The sequence below is a fragment of the Syngnathus floridae genome, chromosome 5 (assembly GCF_059516105.1).
Source record: "Syngnathus floridae isolate MCC-2025c chromosome 5, RoL_Sflo_1.0, whole genome shotgun sequence".
Taxonomy (NCBI): Eukaryota; Metazoa; Chordata; class Actinopteri; order Syngnathiformes; family Syngnathidae; genus Syngnathus; species Syngnathus floridae.
Window position 1 is genome coordinate 14529064 of NC_142417.1, and position 18437 is coordinate 14547500.

At 40.1% G+C, this 18437-nt stretch overlaps 2 protein-coding genes across 7 annotated transcripts in view; both read left to right on the top strand.

Moving 5' to 3' along the window:
• On the top strand, nt 1-13131 carry vps37ba (VPS37B subunit of ESCRT-I a). Of its 3 annotated transcripts, none has more exons than XM_088376041.1 (4): nt 1-210; nt 4354-4525; nt 10199-10281; nt 10629-13131. In XM_088376041.1, the coding sequence occupies exons 1-4, from the start codon at nt 106-108 to the stop codon at nt 11121-11123; spliced, it is 855 nt and encodes a 284-aa protein (XP_088232167.1). In that variant the 5' UTR covers nt 1-105; the 3' UTR covers nt 11124-13131. The 3 variants fall into 3 exon arrangements, with proteins under 3 accessions (XP_088232167.1, XP_088232169.1, XP_088232168.1); XM_088376043.1 differs by lacking the exon at nt 1-210 and adding an exon at nt 1101-1224; XM_088376042.1 differs by lacking the exon at nt 1-210 and adding an exon at nt 3465-3605.
• Nucleotides 13132-13963: 832 nt separating this feature from the next.
• ppp3cca (protein phosphatase 3, catalytic subunit, gamma isozyme, a) overlaps nt 13964-18437 on the top strand; it is a 29992-nt gene continuing 25518 nt past the window's right edge. For 3 of the 4 annotated variants that reach the window (XM_088375436.1, XM_088375437.1, XM_088375438.1), the window contains exon 1: nt 13964-14653. In XM_088375436.1, coding sequence (XP_088231562.1) covers nt 14593-14653 — 61 coding nt within the window. In that variant the 5' untranslated portion in view covers nt 13964-14592. Of the gene's footprint in view, nt 14654-17546; nt 17688-18437 lie in introns of all 4 variants that reach the window. The other variant, XM_088375439.1, reaches the window with a different exon arrangement.

Here is an 18437-nt window from a genome sequence, read left to right on the forward strand (position 1 = left end):
TGGGCCTATATGCAATGTACTTCCTGAAGAAGAAGCTCAGTCAGCTGTCACAAACAGGCGAGAACAGCGACCGTGGCAGTGAAGAAATACACGACGACAGCGAAAATGTCGAGCTTTTCCAACAAGTTCAGCGAGTACACGTTGACTCAGCTCAATGAAATGCTAGAGGACGACGAAAAACTTACCAAAATGATTCAAGAGATGGACGAGGTATGTTAAGCTCTTGCTAATGTAGTTGCTAGCTACTGGCTCCCGTCGTTTGCGGTTTTCTGAATATTTTGTTTTCTCACAAAACACCGCCCGTAATTGCATGAAATGTTGTAATTGTACTGCAAATACAGCCATAAATTAGTACATTCAAAGTAGTCGTACATGTTGAACAATGTTCACGGTGTTAATGTTGCGTCAAGGATTGTTTAAGTCTTCTTATTAGTGTATTCAGTTGACAACATCGCCCTTAGCGTTTTATTTTCCTCGCCCTAATAAAAAAACTGCATTTTTAATGAATCAGTTGGAATTTGAGTGAGACCCTCATAAGGAAGAAGCACTGTCATGGTGAGTCACGCAAAAACATGCCAAGAAGTTTCCGACCTACGGCACTTTTGGATTTGTGTCGTCCTGCCAGATCACTTGGGAAACCTGCTAATTATTGTCTAATGATAATCTGATCACATGAGCTAAAGTAACAGGCATTAACCTGTTTTCATATTTCCCGAGAACACGATTTCCACTAAACAGAAACTTCCGAAACGCTGTCACGCTAAATTGTTGATTTTAACTCGGGATTTGGTATTTCAAGACTTGATTCGATCTGGTTTACAATCGAGATTTGAGACCATGGCGATCGTAATCATTTATTACATGATCGTATCATATGGCCAAGTGAGGACTACATAGTATATTTATAAGTTGTTAATTGCAAACATTAAACATGATGCGTAAACGGACGAATTTAGCGTTTTTACTTAGGATATGCTTACATAATTTAGGATGATGCGTGGTTTTGAAATTCTTGTGATGTCAATGTATGACATCATTGTGACATACATTACCTGTGACAAAAGGCCCCGGCAATCAATCGTAAGGTAGAGTTTTGAAGTGCGCTACATTTATTTCACCTTTCCAAAGTTTAAGGATTACTGGGTTGTGAGTCAGTCTTTCTGTCGCTGTTCCACACCCTCTCTGTCAATCTCTGTGATGTTCTTTTTCCATTAACGACAGCGTGTGAGTTTCGTATTTACTCTAATAATATAGTTGTTGACTTATGCTATTCATAAGTAGATAAGCAACCTAGTAAAGACGTCCACAGGTGCTGTCTGGTTGGTGGTTCTTTCTAAAAGACACTGAATGGAAACAAAGAGAGTGGATGTCACGCGGCCATTAACTGAAACTTAAGCTTGCCACCAAAGTGCACCACCATAATGTTTCTTTTCAAACACAATACCTTACTTGTGATGTCAATGTCTGCTTTTGTTGTTTGTTGTAAGAACTTTAAAGGCAAAGTGAATGTTGAATTTTAGGTGAAACTCAAAATGTCAACAGACATGAAGCGCTCTTTGTGTAAGGATAATAGATAGGACTGTTAATGTCATTACTAACAACGGCAAAAATAGAAATCATGTTGTATTATTGTTTCAGCTCATGTGCCAGAGTTTTTTGGGACTTGTTTACATATTTTAGTCATCCACATTCCCAAAGCTGAACCTACTCTACTCTCTTCTTTGTAGCTAGATAATTGTGGTAGGCTGCAGCATTTAGAAGTTAACAGAGTTGATAAATATTCAGAATTGCCACAGAACCTCGAAGGTCAACTAAAATCCATCACTTTGTCTGATCTACCCAATGTTTGTATTTGAAAACAATTTCTCAACTAGCATGCAGTCAGCACAAGAACGAGTGGCGACTGCACAGAGGTTAGCGGCTAATGTACAGAGGCATCAGAATTTTTTTTCACCCCACAAACTTCAAGGCAAGAGCGTTGCAAAAATGCTCGAGATTGTGTATTTTGTTTTGTTACAATGTTTTGTTAAAACTGTTATCATTGATCTTTTTTCAGAAATTGTTCATTTCTTTGTGCCTTCAATTGAAAATGATTCAAAACAGATACAAACTCCAGATTTGATACAATTACTGTATGCGTGCTGTTTTCATCTAGTTATATTTCCTCTTCCCAGTATTGTGCCAAGTAGTAAACTTCAATATGTAGAATATGCAAGATGCAGTATACGCTGCATCTTGCATATTAAGTGACACAAACGTACTACCTTGATGAGAGCCACTTTGCACATTTGAAAGCAGGTTATACATTTATGACCGCATAGCACACCCAAATAAATGTATAACCTGCTTTACTAACAGTGTGCACCAAGGACAGCGCCTTTCAAACGTGCAAAGTGGCTATGCGGCGGTTTAGTATATCTGGCCCAAATCCTCATCCAAATGTTCCTGGCCCAGGCGCTTGATAAAAGTGTAGAACCCATAGCAGCCTGCAAGTCAAAACGTTTGTCCACCCTTACCCCAACAGCCCAATTTTTTTCTATTGGCTTGTAACATACAGGGGAAAAAAGGGACTCAATCCTCCAGTTCAATATAGTCATCTGTCACTTGACTTTACTTTTAAGTGCTTACTCTTATTCCTGTCCACATTGAGTCTCCTTGTGTCGCAGCTCCTTCAAGCCCTCCCATCGTAGCGAGTCCGACAATAGTGACATTTTCCGTTCAAAAAAAAGAGGGCTATTGTAAAAATCTGCCCACGCTAACGCGCCAAACAACAAGCACACATATTATAAAAATTTAGTGAAAGCTTTTGTTTGCCCATTTATTTCAACATTTATTACAATCTGGCAAATTAATGATTCAAATCAATCCCTGTATACATCTGCTATGACAAAGATTGTAATTCTAAAGTATCAACCTTGACACTTTACAACTGTTGTTCAAGAGAGGGTTGTGTACTGTACCATTGTGTTGGGATGAGTACTTAGCATAGCGGCCTCACAGTTCTGAGGTTTGAGATCCGAACTTAGGCTCTGGCTAACCCCAATGAGGGCAAGCACTATAGAAAATGGATCAAGTGTGTTGAAAATAAGGGTTTCCCCTGAGCAAATATTTGTTTTTTCCAGAAACTAGGCCTGCAGGTATTGATGCTATTTATAGATTTCCATCTTTAACGAGCTGTGACGAAAGAGCAAACTGGCTCTTGTAAAGACAGACAAGACAATGGTATGTCATATATTTAGCTGCTTGTCCAGTATAACATGTTTCCTCTGATTCTTGCAATAACCAAACAATGCATGCAGAGTCGCTCTCAAATACATTCCATTGTTTCGAACTGTATGATACTTGTTCAACTTCCCACTGGTCTTATTTTTACATATTACTTTCCTCATTTGCACATTAGAGCCTGTTGTTTGAATGCCTAAATTTCAAAGTCTGCTTTATTGTCATTTTCTTCACATGTACCAGACATACAAAGGAATCAAAACTACATTCCTTGGTATCCCACGGTGATAACAAGACAAGACATAGACCCCAAATAACAATACTGTCAAAGGAGAGAAAACCTAATGTTAACTTCAACCTAATACTGCAGTGACATTAATCAGGTAAAAGTGCCCGTGATAAGAGTTGAGCAACAAGTAGTAAAATAACTCCGTGTATAGCATCAGTCGTGCAGCAACGAGACCGTGCATGACATTCAGTTAAATATAATATTAGTACAATAAAGGCGTGAGGACTGCGGGTTCCTCGGCTTCATGACAGCCTTGATGCAGCTGAAGGAAGAGCGTTCAGCATCCTTACAGCCTGGTGGACAAAGCTGTTTGTAAGTCTGGTGGTGTGAGAACGGATGAAGGCTGTTTGTGTGTGTGTGCGTGCACGCGCAGGCGTACACCCACTACTATTCAAAAGCTTGGCGTCATTTACAAATGTCCTTATTTTTTAAATGAAATAGTTTTTCAACAAGGATAACAAACTACCCAGGAATATGCCTATACATTGTTAATGTGGTAAATAACTATTCTAGCGTCTGAACGTCTGGTTTTCTGGTTTTTAATGCAGTATCTAAATAGGTGTATAAAGGCCCATTTTCAGTTTTGAACAGTTGTGTATATATAAAATATGATATGCTGACATAGAAGTAGGCCATCCTACTTTCTGTCCTGTAAAGCGCTTTGTTACTACTGCAGTTGTTTTTAAGTGCTATATAAATAAAGATGTATAAAAAAAAAATTAACATCCATTATGTTTTCCTCATATCAAGGTGTTCTGTTTTTTTGTGGTCTGAACTTTGAGCTCATCTCAGGCTTGATTCCCGTCATGCTAAAATACAGTCGTAACACTCTTTTGTTACAGATGCAGGAAGTACAGCAGAGCAAAGAGAAAACACTTGTTAGCAACAGAACCCTGGCAGAGGAAAACCTTACCCTCCAACCTGGACTGGAGCTCAAGAAAGAGACTCTTATCAAGAGATATGGCTGCCTTCAAGAAAACTTTGAAGCCTATCAGCTGCGCAAGTCGACTCTAGGTATAAAGGCATTTTATTTCTTTATTGCGTGTGCCATAACACAGTCCAACATTGAATGATCTCATCAACTGCTGTTGATACCTTTGGCAATTCCGCTTCCCTCTGCCTCTTCTCTCAACTTCACTATGATTTAAACAGCTCTCAGTTCCTCATGTTTGTGTAACAACAAACGCAGTTTTCACAGGTAAAACCCAAACTCTCCGACTCTGAGCTTTAATTTGAGGATATTTACATCCAAATGCGGAAAATGGTGTTTCAATTACAACAAAATTCACATGTGCCTCTACCTTCTTAATGTATCAGAATTACAGTTGACGGTTGGTAACTTAGCTGACTGGTAACAAGACTACGCACATGGGCCGGCTCGGCAACACAGCTGGGAGGTCCTCATCTCTACATCACCAGCGGTGGTTGGCTGGCTGACACGGTGTGCGGTGGGCTCAGAGTTTTTTGGCTGTGGCACAAAGCCCCATGTCTGGCTGCTGCTAAGCTAAAATCGTTCAGCTAATCTTGTTCGTTTAGCCGCCTGAAGCTAATTCTGCCTGGACAAGCCATAGGAGCTAGCAGGAGTAGAGTCTGTCCGACAATGAGCTGTAACAACTTAAGGGTCGCTAAACGTCTGAAGACCAATTGCCACCAAACTTCTGATGCACATTCCTCCTATTGTCCCTTTAATTATTACCATGATCAACACAATAGCTTTGATTTTTATGAGGTGCACTTGTGACTGTACGACACAAAAGTTGTCACTCAAGTTGTTTTCTTTTAACAACTTTTACGATCGTAAAATGAGTTGACTCACATATTCAGTCGGATGACTTTTTTTTCACGTCCATTCTTACACAAACCCTGTTGAAATATGCCAACGTGCTGTTTCATTTTTTTCCCCCTCTATCGCCAGCTAAGCCCCCAACACTGTAAAAAAGCTGTAGTCATTGATCCAGCAAATTTGTTCTCGGGGGTGATTGGACTTCTTGAAATACAAACTGAAATTTTCAACATTTCTGATCTTCACTTTTTGATCTAAAACCCAAATGTCTTGGGTATAAAACAAAAGCAGAGGGATGGAACTTTCTGTTCCAATACATTTATAGGTTGTTAAGTGCCTGCCATTTACCAATTGTATGTTGTTTTTCCTTTGTTGGACTATGACATGCCTTTATTTCAGAAAAGTATAAGGTGTGACCATTTAAATCCATTCGTCAACATTAGTAGTGAATTAAGAATTTAAAGCATGAATCTGAGGTCTCACATTTACACATAGTATGTGTTAATATCGTGATGATATGGTCCATATAATTCATCAATTTTGAATGGGTTTGAAATTGAACATGTTGTTGCCATGTTCTGTTATTTATTTGAACAAATAAGTGCTGGAAAACCTGTTTTTCCAGTTTGGGTACTTCCCGTTCAGAGACTGAAAAGCTTTGTTCTGAGAATTCTTTTATTTATTTTTTGCACAGCGGACTGCAAATAGAAGCTGTGGTGCAAAATACCCCCAAAAACGTAATATTACTGGAGCACCTTCACACTGCTTTCTAGTGTGTGAACATAATGTGATGATACTTCTGGCTGTGTTGATGCAGTAGTTGCCTAGCTACCTCCTCAAAATAGCTCTCCAGCCACTACTGGACCACTACAGTCACTACTCCTTCTGCTGGCACAAGTCTGGCTTGATTTCATCTGCATTTGAGATAGTATATGTTTTATTGCCTTCACATATACTAACTACTAAAGTTGGACAAATAATCACAATTTGGTTTGGATTTTGGATTGACCTTGAAAACATTATAATCCAAGAAATGTGCTTAATTTGCAAGTTCCCGACACTATGAAAGTGCAGAAAGCATGTGATTTTATGTGAGTCGATCATCTCTAAGCGGCTTTTAAGCTGTTTAATGACACCCCAGTTAGTTTATTGTTAACTAAACACAGCTAAAATAATTGGACGCTTTGTGTTTTTAAATACAATAAATGTTTTATTATTAAAGCATTGCCAGTGCTAATGTTAAAGTCAAATCCCCTTGACCTGCTAATGCTAAAATGCTTGGCTAAAACAACCAGAGCTATGACTCCAATTGCTTCATAATAGTAAGCTCTACCCTGTCTTGCGAATTGGTAGCATGCCCTCCTGTTGGATTACTTTCTCGTGTCCATTATGCTTTTGGATGCCAGATTAGTGTCTGCCCACTACCACTGACTCGCCACAGTCGGTTGCCTCTCAGGATGTTGTAACACAGTGAGCCATTGTACTGCCAAAGCCTGGTGTGAAACAGAAGCAGTGGGCGGAGAGAGTGGTGGATGATGGGAGCTGACTTGTTTTCCTCTTTTCCGCAGTTCAGTACTGGCTTTTTAGTTCAAAATGGGATTTTTTTAGGCTGATTAAGATATTTGGCAGAATAAAATTTCCTGGCAGTAAACCCCAGTTGTTCGTGGATGGCGCCTAATGGAGGCTTATCCCCAACTTTTTTCAAAATTTTTTGGTGGAATCAATGCATTCATAATGGACGTCAATAGTCTACAGTTGTAGCGAGGGGTATAACAAAACACATTTTTGTTAGTCCTCATTCAATTGTAGTGTTAACAATTTAGTTTTGGACACAAACAAGCTCTGGCAGCTCGTCACCTTGAGATTCAGCCATTTTCAAACTTAGTCAGATGCAATGTCCTCACTAAGTGCTATGACATTTGGTTCGTATGGTCCAAATTCATATGGGAACCATATTATTATTATGTATTATTATTATTATTATTATTATTATTACTTTATGTAGCTGGCAGCTTGTCACTTTGAGATTTAGCCATTTTCAAACTGAGTCAGATACATTGTCCTCACTAAGTGCTATGACGTTTGGTTCGTATGGTCCAAATCCATATGGGAACCATATTATTATCAGTTATTATTGTTATTATAACTTTATGCAGTCTACCTCACACCCCTACTTCCCTATGGAACCATTTCTGCCAGCTTACCTTATGGTGCACAACCATGATGTTGGTGGCTCCTCCATCTATCCATCCATTTTCTTTACCGCTTGTCCCCACGGGGGTCGCGGGCGTGCAGGAGCCTATCCTAGCAGTTATCGGGCAGTAGGCAGGGAATACCCTGAACCGGTTGCCAGCCAATCGCAGGTTGGTGGCTCCTCTACACTGCAATCCAAATACTACATTCACCTGGATAAAATTAACCAATCATTGGCAGGCACTTCATCGCAAACTGGCACGTTCATCACCAGCAGGCAAGATTGCCTGTAGGCACCGATCATGCTCTGACCTCTGTCACCATGTTGCAGACATAGCAGTAGATGTGTTTAATCAGACTAATTACTTGGCCCACCACACACTGATGTAATACCTCACATCGGGGAATTTAACAGTGACTTGCATTGTGAGAGCATCTGTGAACATTCTTTAATCATTCATCCCATTTCAAATCAGTGATAGTCACACCCAGTTCTTCCTCCCACCTCAATTTCATTAGCACAGACATAACTGGCTCAATTGAAAGCACGTTTTCTTTGATATTTGAGATTATTTTCTAAGGATTTGGTTCACATGTAAGGCATTCATCAAGATGGGAGGGAGCAAAAGCCTCAAAGGTCATACCAATGTTTTCTCACAGTCCTTTATTTGTATTTAATCTGAAAAAAATTGGATCTGGAAAGTGAACCTGCTTTAAATAGGCAAATACCCACTTGAGATATAGCTCATTAACTGTGTTAATGCTGTTTTGTTTTAAATGTTTAAGAGTGATGACTTGAAGGCTGGATTTGCCACAATTGGAGTGAGGAGAGACATTTGATCAGGAAGTATCTTTCTTATAAGACTCCTGCAATTTCACCTTTGGTGATTCTCACTTTAACCTAACGGGAATTAGATTTTTGGATTATCACTGTGGCCTTCATCTTCAGGGCTTTTGAAATCACAAACGTTTGACCCACTCCATCCACATCAAAGCAAGACAGAAGCTTTGTGGATTGTATTCAAAATGCGCATGACCAAACCCAGAACAAAATAGCTGCCTGCCCCCCAAAATGGATAAAAAATGTTTGGCTTTTTTGCTTAGTAAATCATTTTCATGTTAACATTTCATCAAAGTAACATTTCATATTTCACAAACACACTATTAATGATTGGAGAGACAGTTGGAAGTCAGCACTACACCCAATGAGAAATGAATGTGACGAGTAGCAAATGCGAAACGACACGATAGGGCATGGCATGGCAGGACACAGAAATGAGTCAGGCATGTATGAGGAGTGGCTTTGCAGTAGCAATATACCCTGTAAGACCTTGAGTGCAAATGAGAGGACAATAAAGGTAGACAGTCTAGGGCAATTAGGGTGGCTCCAACAAAAGCAACGAAATCACCTAGGCGTGCTTACTAGGGACATGCTGCGACACAACTATGTTGCCACAGTTACCTTGAAAAAAAATAACTTTACCGATTACCTGATTTTGAAAGTAATTAAGTCAGACTACAAGTTACTTTATTGTAGTGTTGTTTTGACTTCAGTATTGCCATGGTATTGCAGCGATACCATGGAAAAAAGTAAAAACAGCAGTCTAAAGCAGTGGCCTGCTAACAGATAAACAACTTTATCTAAATTATTTTTATTTTTAATAATTCAGAAAATATATACAACAAAGATACTAATTAAAATTATTTGGTACAATAAAAATGCAGTTTGAACATTTAAAAAAAAAAAAATCACAACTTTATATACACCCAGTACTTTACAAAAGCCAATTGATTATATGTTGCAATCATATGATGTACTTTGTCCTTGTTGTAGCGAGAGATCTAAGTAATATCTGTCATTTAATGACTTGGTCACTTATTAAAAACAAGTTGTAGATTGCCTCACTTCATCACGGTAGTGTTGTCAGGGTATGAATATTTTGACTTAAGACACTGTAGTTCAGTGGTTCTTAACCTGGGTTCGATCGAACCCCAGGGGTTCGGTGAGTCAGCTTCAGGGGTTCGGCAGAGCTGGTATGTCATTGCCCCGACCCCGCCCCGCCCATGCCCCGCCCCGCCGTCCGCGGCTGGCCGAACACACCGGTAGCTTTTAGTCCGAAAAATACGGTAATTGCCCTTGAATTAAAGGTTGGAATTTCTTTTTGTTTTAAACTTGGTCCTATATTATTTAGGGAAAAATGAATTTCTCAGAAGCTAAAGAAGACTTAACCAGTTGCTAGTAATTACGGAGGGCACTGTACCTGCCCGATGACGTGGCCCTTTGGTGCTGATTCGTACTTACTGGTGTTGACTTTCAGGCTTGCTCAGGAGCACAACCATAACAGATACCTTCCTTAGAGATTAACAGGTAACATGATCCGTTTCAGTTGACTCAGTGGAACATGTTCTGAGCAAACAGAAAGCATTTGTGGTTGTCAGGATGAACTGGTCACAGGGCCAGTGGTGACACAATTTACATAACTTCTCTCAGCCCCATGTGACAAGCATGTGTTTTCATACCAAAAAGAAGAAGAAGGCTTATAATTATTAATTATTTCAGAAAAATATTATGTGGTGATTACAAGTTAGCTTTATCCATTGGCTGATGTTAAAAACAGTCTTCACTGTTAAAAAAAATATCAGTCCCAGTATACATCACTTTTCACATCTTTTTGGGTCTGTTAGTCATTGTCGTAACTTTTTTGTTTTAGATCACAAATCAGGAAACACATCGCTGGACATTCTTTTGGCTCTACTGCAGGCAGAAGGAGCCAAAATAGAAGAGGAAACGGAGGTAATTCTGTTGTTGTCTCAATGAATTTGTTGCTTCATTCCCAGTGACCTGTTAGTAATTCTTCTGCCTGATATTCACGTCTACAAAATTTTTTTCATGTTAAAATGTTGACATCATTTGCTACGTGAATCAGTCATTTTATCAACTACTATCATACTGTGCTGATATTTTAGTCAGTACTGACGAAAAATGCAATTTGTCATTGTTAAAATAATGCTGAACATGTGAGGCTGCATACACTTTCTTATAGGGAGAAAAAAAATACTCAGACATGATCTATGCAGTAGATTGGTTACCTATACCTATTGCACTTTAAAGGTATGTCCCAATTGTGTTTACAAATGCAGAATATGGCGGATTCTTTCCTGGATGGTGACATGACCCTTGAAGCCTTCATTGATTCCTACCAGAACCAGAGGAAGTTGGCACACTTGCGAAGGGTGAAGATTGAGAAGCTGCAGGAGATGGTCCTGAAGGGCCAGCAGCTTCCACGGGCATCGGTATCTACCTCCCGGTCTCAGGATATGTCAGCTGGAGCCAGACCCTCATCCTCCCAGCTCACTGAGGCGGGCAGTGACTCGTCCCCTCTACTTCATCCCATTAGGAAGCCTCCACCTCCTCCATCCCAGACGGTACCACAACTAAATCCAGTTCCAACTGTTCCCCCCCAGTCTTCACCCTACTATGCAGTATCACCATATCCACCAATTCCTCCCAGAACAGGCCAGCCCTACCCAAATGTTTCCTCTGGCTATCCTTTCTTAGCGCAGTACCAACCTGCTCTGCCGCAGAGAACCCCCCCCTCTCGTGTGGCCCCGCAGCCCGGCTTCATCATTCAGTGAATTAAAGCCATCGCCACTTAAGAGTTTACAGTGTGTGCCAAGGACACTTTACTACTGGAACTCCTTTGTGAACATTTTTTTTGTGGCGTTTGCCATCTTTGATCATGACCGATCCCCAGACAGAACCAGCGCTGTATGCAATGGTGACTTTCATCAAAAGTCAATTTGTAATTGTGGGGATATGTATGCACCTCTCACTCAACACTCCCATCAACACTCCAAAAAACATGGTGAGATCAGCCTGACCTTCATTTGGCCCAATTCTCCACAGAGGAAGCATCAATCTATTATAGCCTCTAATAACACAAGTTGCAGGTGTATGTAGGCTGTTGTGCTTGTCATGTAATGGCACTTTCTGCTTCAATGCTGTGCCCTCAGCTTTGTAAGCCCATTCGTTTTTGGTTTTAGTTTTTTGGGTCTCTTCACTCTCTACTGGCCTGCTCCTTAAGCTTTGATGGAACTCGGGAGGAAACTAGGTTTACTTACTCACTGTTTTACAGTTGCAACATATTAATATTACTTGTGTATGTAAGCAGAGAGACCGTATCTAACTGTGTTTTGACAAAAATATCATTTCCCAGCGTATATTCAGTGGGGAAAGCATCTATGCTGTGATTTTTTTTTTAATATATATATATAAACGTTCACAAGGTACATAGAAAAACATTTAATTTCAGCATCATTTTATTAAATAGTGCATAATAGATTTATGTTTCTGATAAACAATCGAGACTGATCAACACGTATAGAGAAAGCAATTAAAAGGCAACGTGTTTCAGAAGGTGCGAATCTGTCTTGATCAAGAGGGCTGACTTTTGCACTTAGTCCAATAACAAGGCAGATGTCAAAAGGGACTTGAAGAAGATGGGTGGCTGAACTGTTTTAATGGATAATCTGGGCTTTTAGAGCCAAATCTATGATGACGAATTTCTATATTGCCATACAGTTTAAGTTAAGTTTGTTCAAGTGTCTTTTCTGGATTCATTTTGTAGCAAAGAGCTCTGTATATCTTTTGTCTTCAACACTCCTTAGTTTGGTCTGGAGCTTCTTCCAACAATTCAGTTGATCTCAAACATATTAAGTGGATCTCAAACTTATGCTTGTGTTGTCACCCACTGAGCAGCAAAGGCTTCACTCACTGTGTTAAAAGTTGTTTTTGTTCATGCAACCTTTGGTCAGATTGTCTACCATGTGGAATATGTGGATCAAAAACACATTTGCGCTCATGCAAAACAGATTTCTTAATGAGGGACTGGAATTCCAAAGCTTGGCTAGTCCTATGTGTTTCCGTGGTGTAACTAGAACACCACTTTTAACCCATACTGCTGTTGCTGTGCACTGTTTAAGAGCCGCGAGTGCCTACACGCGTAGTGGTGTCGACCACATCCTGCTGACTGCTCCGTTTTCTCTATTCTGCTCACTTGGCCGATTTGGGAAATTTGAAAAGAGCAGCTTTTGACTGTCAGGAATTGTCACTGTCCGCTCTCACAAGAAGCAAAAGGCCAGACAAGTGAGCATGTGCCAGTGTGACATCTTCAGCAGGCTTTGTGCCCACTGGTGCTTGTGATCTCTTCCCAATTTCTTCCACGTTGTGCTGAGGTATGCCTGGCGTGACTTCAAATATTTTTGCATGTGCTGTTTTTTCTGTTAGTTTTTGTTTTGCTTTTAAACCCAATGCGTGAAATAACAGGGCTCTGAAATATTGTCATGTCAGTTGTACTTACCCTCAAGACAAGCGTATTTAGAATTGGAAGCTAAATTATCAATGTTTTGATGAAAAAGCGCATCAAACAAATATAGGATAATTATTTTTGTGCATGGCCTTTGTGCTTAGTCTGAAAACTCCCTTTAACACTTTAGCTCCTAATCAGCTGACTTGATACCCGTAACCATGGTTTTATTTGTGGTTGGTGATACTTTCAGTGTACTGTTTTGGTGTTTATGTACTCTGAATGTTTAGGTAGAATTTTATGCTGTTTTCAAGTTCAATAAATCTCAAATTTTTGTATCTGTTGAAGTTTTTCCTCGTATTGATATTGACATCACATCCTTTCAGATCACCGGTATTTATTTTGTATTGAACAAGATGGCCATCTGGTGTCTTCGATTGATAATGCACGAGTATTTCCAGGAGCGATTGATACGGGTAGAAACCTGGCCCCGACACACAAGTTTGGAATATTCAAATGTTGGGTAAAACTTTAGGATAAGAAACATATGCGTTATATAATTTTTGACTGCAGAACTTTTTAAAACTTGTCGTGGCACGTTTATTGCTCGGTTAACCGTTAATTTAACTGTCTTTATGACTAAATTGTACTCGGTGTACTGTATATGCAGCAATGGGTATTTTAAATTGTAATAAATTTGAGTTAATCGTGATGTTCGGATTTTTACGTCAGTAGACCAAGAAGACGCATAATATATGACCTGATCGCCTAGAACACCGGTAAGTGACTTGACTTTTAGTTTCTTTTGCTGATAATTGACAGCAGGTTGCAGCAGAGGGACGGGAAGACCTCCCATTATTGTATTTTTTATTTTGTTGCTTTAAAAGTGTTTGTTAAAGAATGTCGACTTGTACTAAAACAGCGAATACGTGCTTTTAAAACTTTGGAGAAGGTCAAAATAAATTCACTTGCAAAGATAGCATTTCCATAACAGCTAAAACCAATAATTAAAAAATAAACATGGGTACAAATTGAAATTTCGCGTCGGGATTGCATCAAACAAGCACCTAATTGTTGAGTGAATTCTGGTATTGAATTTGCAGCACAGAACGCAGGGCGTTTGTGAACGCACCCCTAACCCACGTGTCACGTTTCCATAGTCACGTCACCGAGGCTCCACCATGTTGTAGGAAATCCACCACTGCTCCACACTGACAGATTACACTTTAATCTGTGGAGGAGGATACACTGTCAAGACGAGCTCAGTATCTTGGAACGACTTTTCGTTTTCATGTGTGCTGCCTCAAGGTTGTTATTTTTCTCCGGGGAACGGCTTGTACCTAGAAGATGAATCACCGGTCTTCATTTGCTCTCTTTTCCTGTTCACCCACTTGCCACTACATTAAAATGTTAGCTGGCTAACTAGCGAAAAATAGAGTAACTCAATCGGATTATCTTGCATCGGCTCCCTTCGCTCTAGGTAATATCAAGTTTTTTTTTTTTTTTTTCTGTAGTTGACGGTGATTACAAAGCAAAGAAGCTACCGCGTCTATTCTGCAAGCAATTATTAAACACCGCAATTATTCTCTAGCACTAATGTTGCTGCAAGTAAGCTAGCACCCCGCAAAAGATCTGGAGCTCCGAGTCGAGCCTTTTTCTTCCCCCTCCCTACTGTTTGTTTGTAAAATCAAATTTTAAACCAAAAGTGAAGACCACCAAGCCGATGTGCGACTCCGTTTCAAGCTAGCCGGAAAAAGAACAGTCCATTATTTCAACAGAGAAATACAAAAGAAGCGATAATGTCAGGAAAGGATAAAGATAAACCAGAGAAACAATCCACAACGGAGCGGCTCATTAAAGGTGAGTGATTGTCTTGACGCGCACTCATCATACTGTCTTTTTCTTTTGCACTGCGTGCTGCTTTTTGAGTTATTTACAAGTAACCGCTCCCTAAAAATGTCTGCAGTTTCCTTCGTGCTGTAATGAAAGCTGTATGACACATTCTAAATGCTTATTAATCACCTGTTCCATCAATGCAGATTCTGGAAAACGATACTGTGAAACTCAATAACTGCATCATCTACACTGTGGTTATTTTGTTTATGTACTTGGCATTTCGGCATAAATCAAAGGAGAGTCACAGTCCTGTATTGGTGCTCACTGCCCTTGACATTTAGGAGAGATGACTACCTAATTCTTCAGGGCCTTGCTCACTCACGGGAATACCCAAGGTCTGATCGGGTTGCTAGCAGGACTTGACAAGAGGGATTCTGTCACCCTGTGGTCTCTCTGCTTCATTGAACAGACAGAACACCATTTGTTGTGTCTACCCAAGACAGGCAGAGCCAAGGCTGAGGTAACTCCCAGGAGAGAGAACCCAACTTGGGCCACCACACCAGTACTACTACTTAGAGCAAGCACAGCCCACATCCCTGTCTGTCTGCAAGGGCACTCCGAGAGTGTCCTGCCAAGGGGACTGGAATGCTCAAGTGTGAGCCAGTAGAGAGTGAGTGAGTTAATTGTGGAAAGAATCTCCCCAGTGATCTTCCCAACATGGCCAGCCGCATGCTGCTCAGAGTGAACAGAGGAACCTGAGAAGGAAAAAGGGTGACTTCTCATAGAACCATTTCTGATTTAGGGAAAGCCCAAAACCAATATGTTTAATTAAAATGGGATTGCCTTTAAATCTGTGGTAATACAATGTAATCTGTCTCATATTTCGGAAGTAGCTGCTTTGCTTCTCTACTCTAACTAATGGCTTGAAGGTTTCCACCATGCAGTGTAGTTCAGTTTGGTTTATCGTGGTCCAGTTTATAACAGTAAACCTTGACCAAGTTTGTATTGCCACTGCAGGGTTTTTAGAGTAGCTGGAACAGCTACAGCATTAGCTATTTAAATAGCGTGACAACTAACAAATAATTGAACAAAATAATACAAACACTGAATGAAAGCTAGAATTTGCTTTTGTTCTTCTTCATGGGTGGCTGTTAATAAAAAGAAGACAATTTCTCTGGAATCCATTACCAATGTTACACAGACGTACTTCCTTGTGTCAAGCCCTAAACTTCATGGCCACCACACAATGAGCGATGAGGTGGAACTCTAATGAACACTTGCACAGTGTGCGGGGACTCTTGCACAATATTTGATGAGTGGATGAATCTCGGCCACTGGATTTAGGTCTGTTCAATATATGAATTGGTTCAACAATGTTGTGCCGTTGCAAATTTTAAACAAGTCAAAATGTACATAGGCTGTCACGCAGGCGAAAAGTCCATTTCGACATGAGCCAGACCCAACGCTGTGCATCGCCAAGTGATAAAAATGGAGTATACTCTACAGTACACATTAATTGTGTTTTTCAACAATACTTCACAATAAGTATATTTTCATATGTACTTGTAGATGAAATTTTGATCCTTGGGATATTTTTACTACAGTTACTGTAGTTTCACTAACAATCAAGCTTGTTATCTGGCAAGTATTCTAATGTATATGATAGGAAAACTAGGTATGTAAGAAACGGCCCTTTTATCTTATTTTTTTAACATGCTTGAGTTTTTCAAATTTTCCACTTGTGGCAAAAAGTGTCATCCATATGTCAAACAGTTTCAGAGCTTAATGATTTGCACCGTGATGCTAGAGTACGCCATCATTTCTGATGTAGTATTCAGTAATGTTTCAAATTTTACAATTTCTTTTAATCCAGACCTGCAGGTGCCTAGATGTCTTAAAACTGTTGAAGGAGATCTTCTGCTGTTTGAAATGAAACAAAAATGGCTAAAAGAGCAGGTTTAGCTCGCTACCAGGTTTGACTGACGGTGATGAAGAATAAACCCAAGGATTGGCGAATTACCATGCAAGGATAATGCATTCACTGATAATTAGAGCAATCTGAAGAGGTTTTATAATTCACCCAGCAACAGTCTGCTCCATTCATCTCTATCCAGCCGCATCTTTATAATTCAATTATGTGTGTCGTATTGATTCTGAAACAATAGCAAACATATTCCGGTTCAAACATACACTGGTTCATAACACTATCCCCAGTGGACAGGGCAGTAGATAGTAGTGCTTTTGTTTCTTGAGTCGTTTGTAGTCATGCCAGACAGTGTGGGTGTTGATGCAGTGCAGCAGTAGCCCGGTCGGTGCGTGTCTGTCGTTTTGAAGAGTTCATCAAACATTAATGCTAATTAAGCCAGGCGCTTTCTAATAAGACACCCAGCTCAGGGTGTGTATCCCTATTTATTTTTAACAAAACATTTGTCCTTACTTGGGTGCAAAACTTACTTCACCCTGTTGTAAGAGTAAACATTTGTGCTTGTTTTATTTCCCTGCACTCTGTTTGAATGAAGTGCTGCTGTTCAATGACAGACAGAGCTGCTTTTTCTATCTGTGTTTGAACAGGTTGCTCTGGCCACATTTGGCGACGGACTTTCCATTTATGTTTGTTATAGGCTGTTTATTATTGTGTGTGTGTTTATGTGTTCTTCATGGTCAAGTGCTCAAATTTGGTCAGCATGTTTGTTGCATTCACTTTTTCCACTCTTAACTTGTCGTGACCACCACGTGAGGGCTACCAAGATTGTCAATAATTAATGTCAATACTCAAGTCATTTATTTATCTGGTGTTATATTTTCCTTTTGAAAATGCCTCGTCTTCCGCCTCTCGTGCTGGCCGTAGACCTTGTGTATGCCTTGGTGATGCAAAAAGGAAGCACATTATGCTTGATGCCTGATATTTTTTACTTAGGGACAGGTGTGTCTGGAAGCTAGCTTTAGCTAGCACACACAAGCTACCTACCATGTGCATCTGATGGAACCCCTCACACAATGTACATAATTGACCCAGATTCTACTGTTGGCCACAATGCAATGTGAGATTCTATTCAAGGTAAGCCATTTGGAACAATAAAAACAGCTCAGGGTTTTTCTTGCATTCAATATTTCATAGCAGCCACCTCCATCAAACTATTATACTGTTTGCAACCTTTTAGGAAGCCTGAGGAAATATCAACATTTGCTACGTGCGCAAACACTTGTGGCTCAGTGAGATACTGGTTTAAGCACTGCAGTAAAAGCTGTATGTATTTATCTATGATGGCGGCTGGCGGAATCTTACGCATTAGTTTTAGGTAGGGGTGTAACGGTTCACCATACCCATGATTCAGTTCAAGTTTCGGTTTTTAAGTGACAGTTCAGTTCCAACTTTGGTTCGGTTTAAACATAAAAAAAAAAAAATAAAAAACACAAATATGTTTAGTTGTTGAAAACCTCCAGACAAAATATCTTGATTTTATTGCAATATTAAGATGATGTACATGACTCATTTATTTATGTTATAATAACATCTCTGGCAGCACGTTGGGGCACTGGTTAGCACGTCCGCCTCACAGTTCAGCAGGTGCGAGTTTGATTCCACCTCCGGCCCTCCCTCTGTGGAGTTTGCATGTTCCTGTGTGTGTGGTTTCCTCCCACATCCCAAAAACATGCTTTGTAGGCCGATTGAGCACTCTAAATTGCCCGTAGGTGTGAGTGTGGATGGTTGTTCGTCCCTGTGTGCCCTGCGATTAGCTGGCAACCAGTTCAGGGTATCCCCCACTTACTGCCCAATGACGGCAGGGATAGGCATGCCCGCGACCCC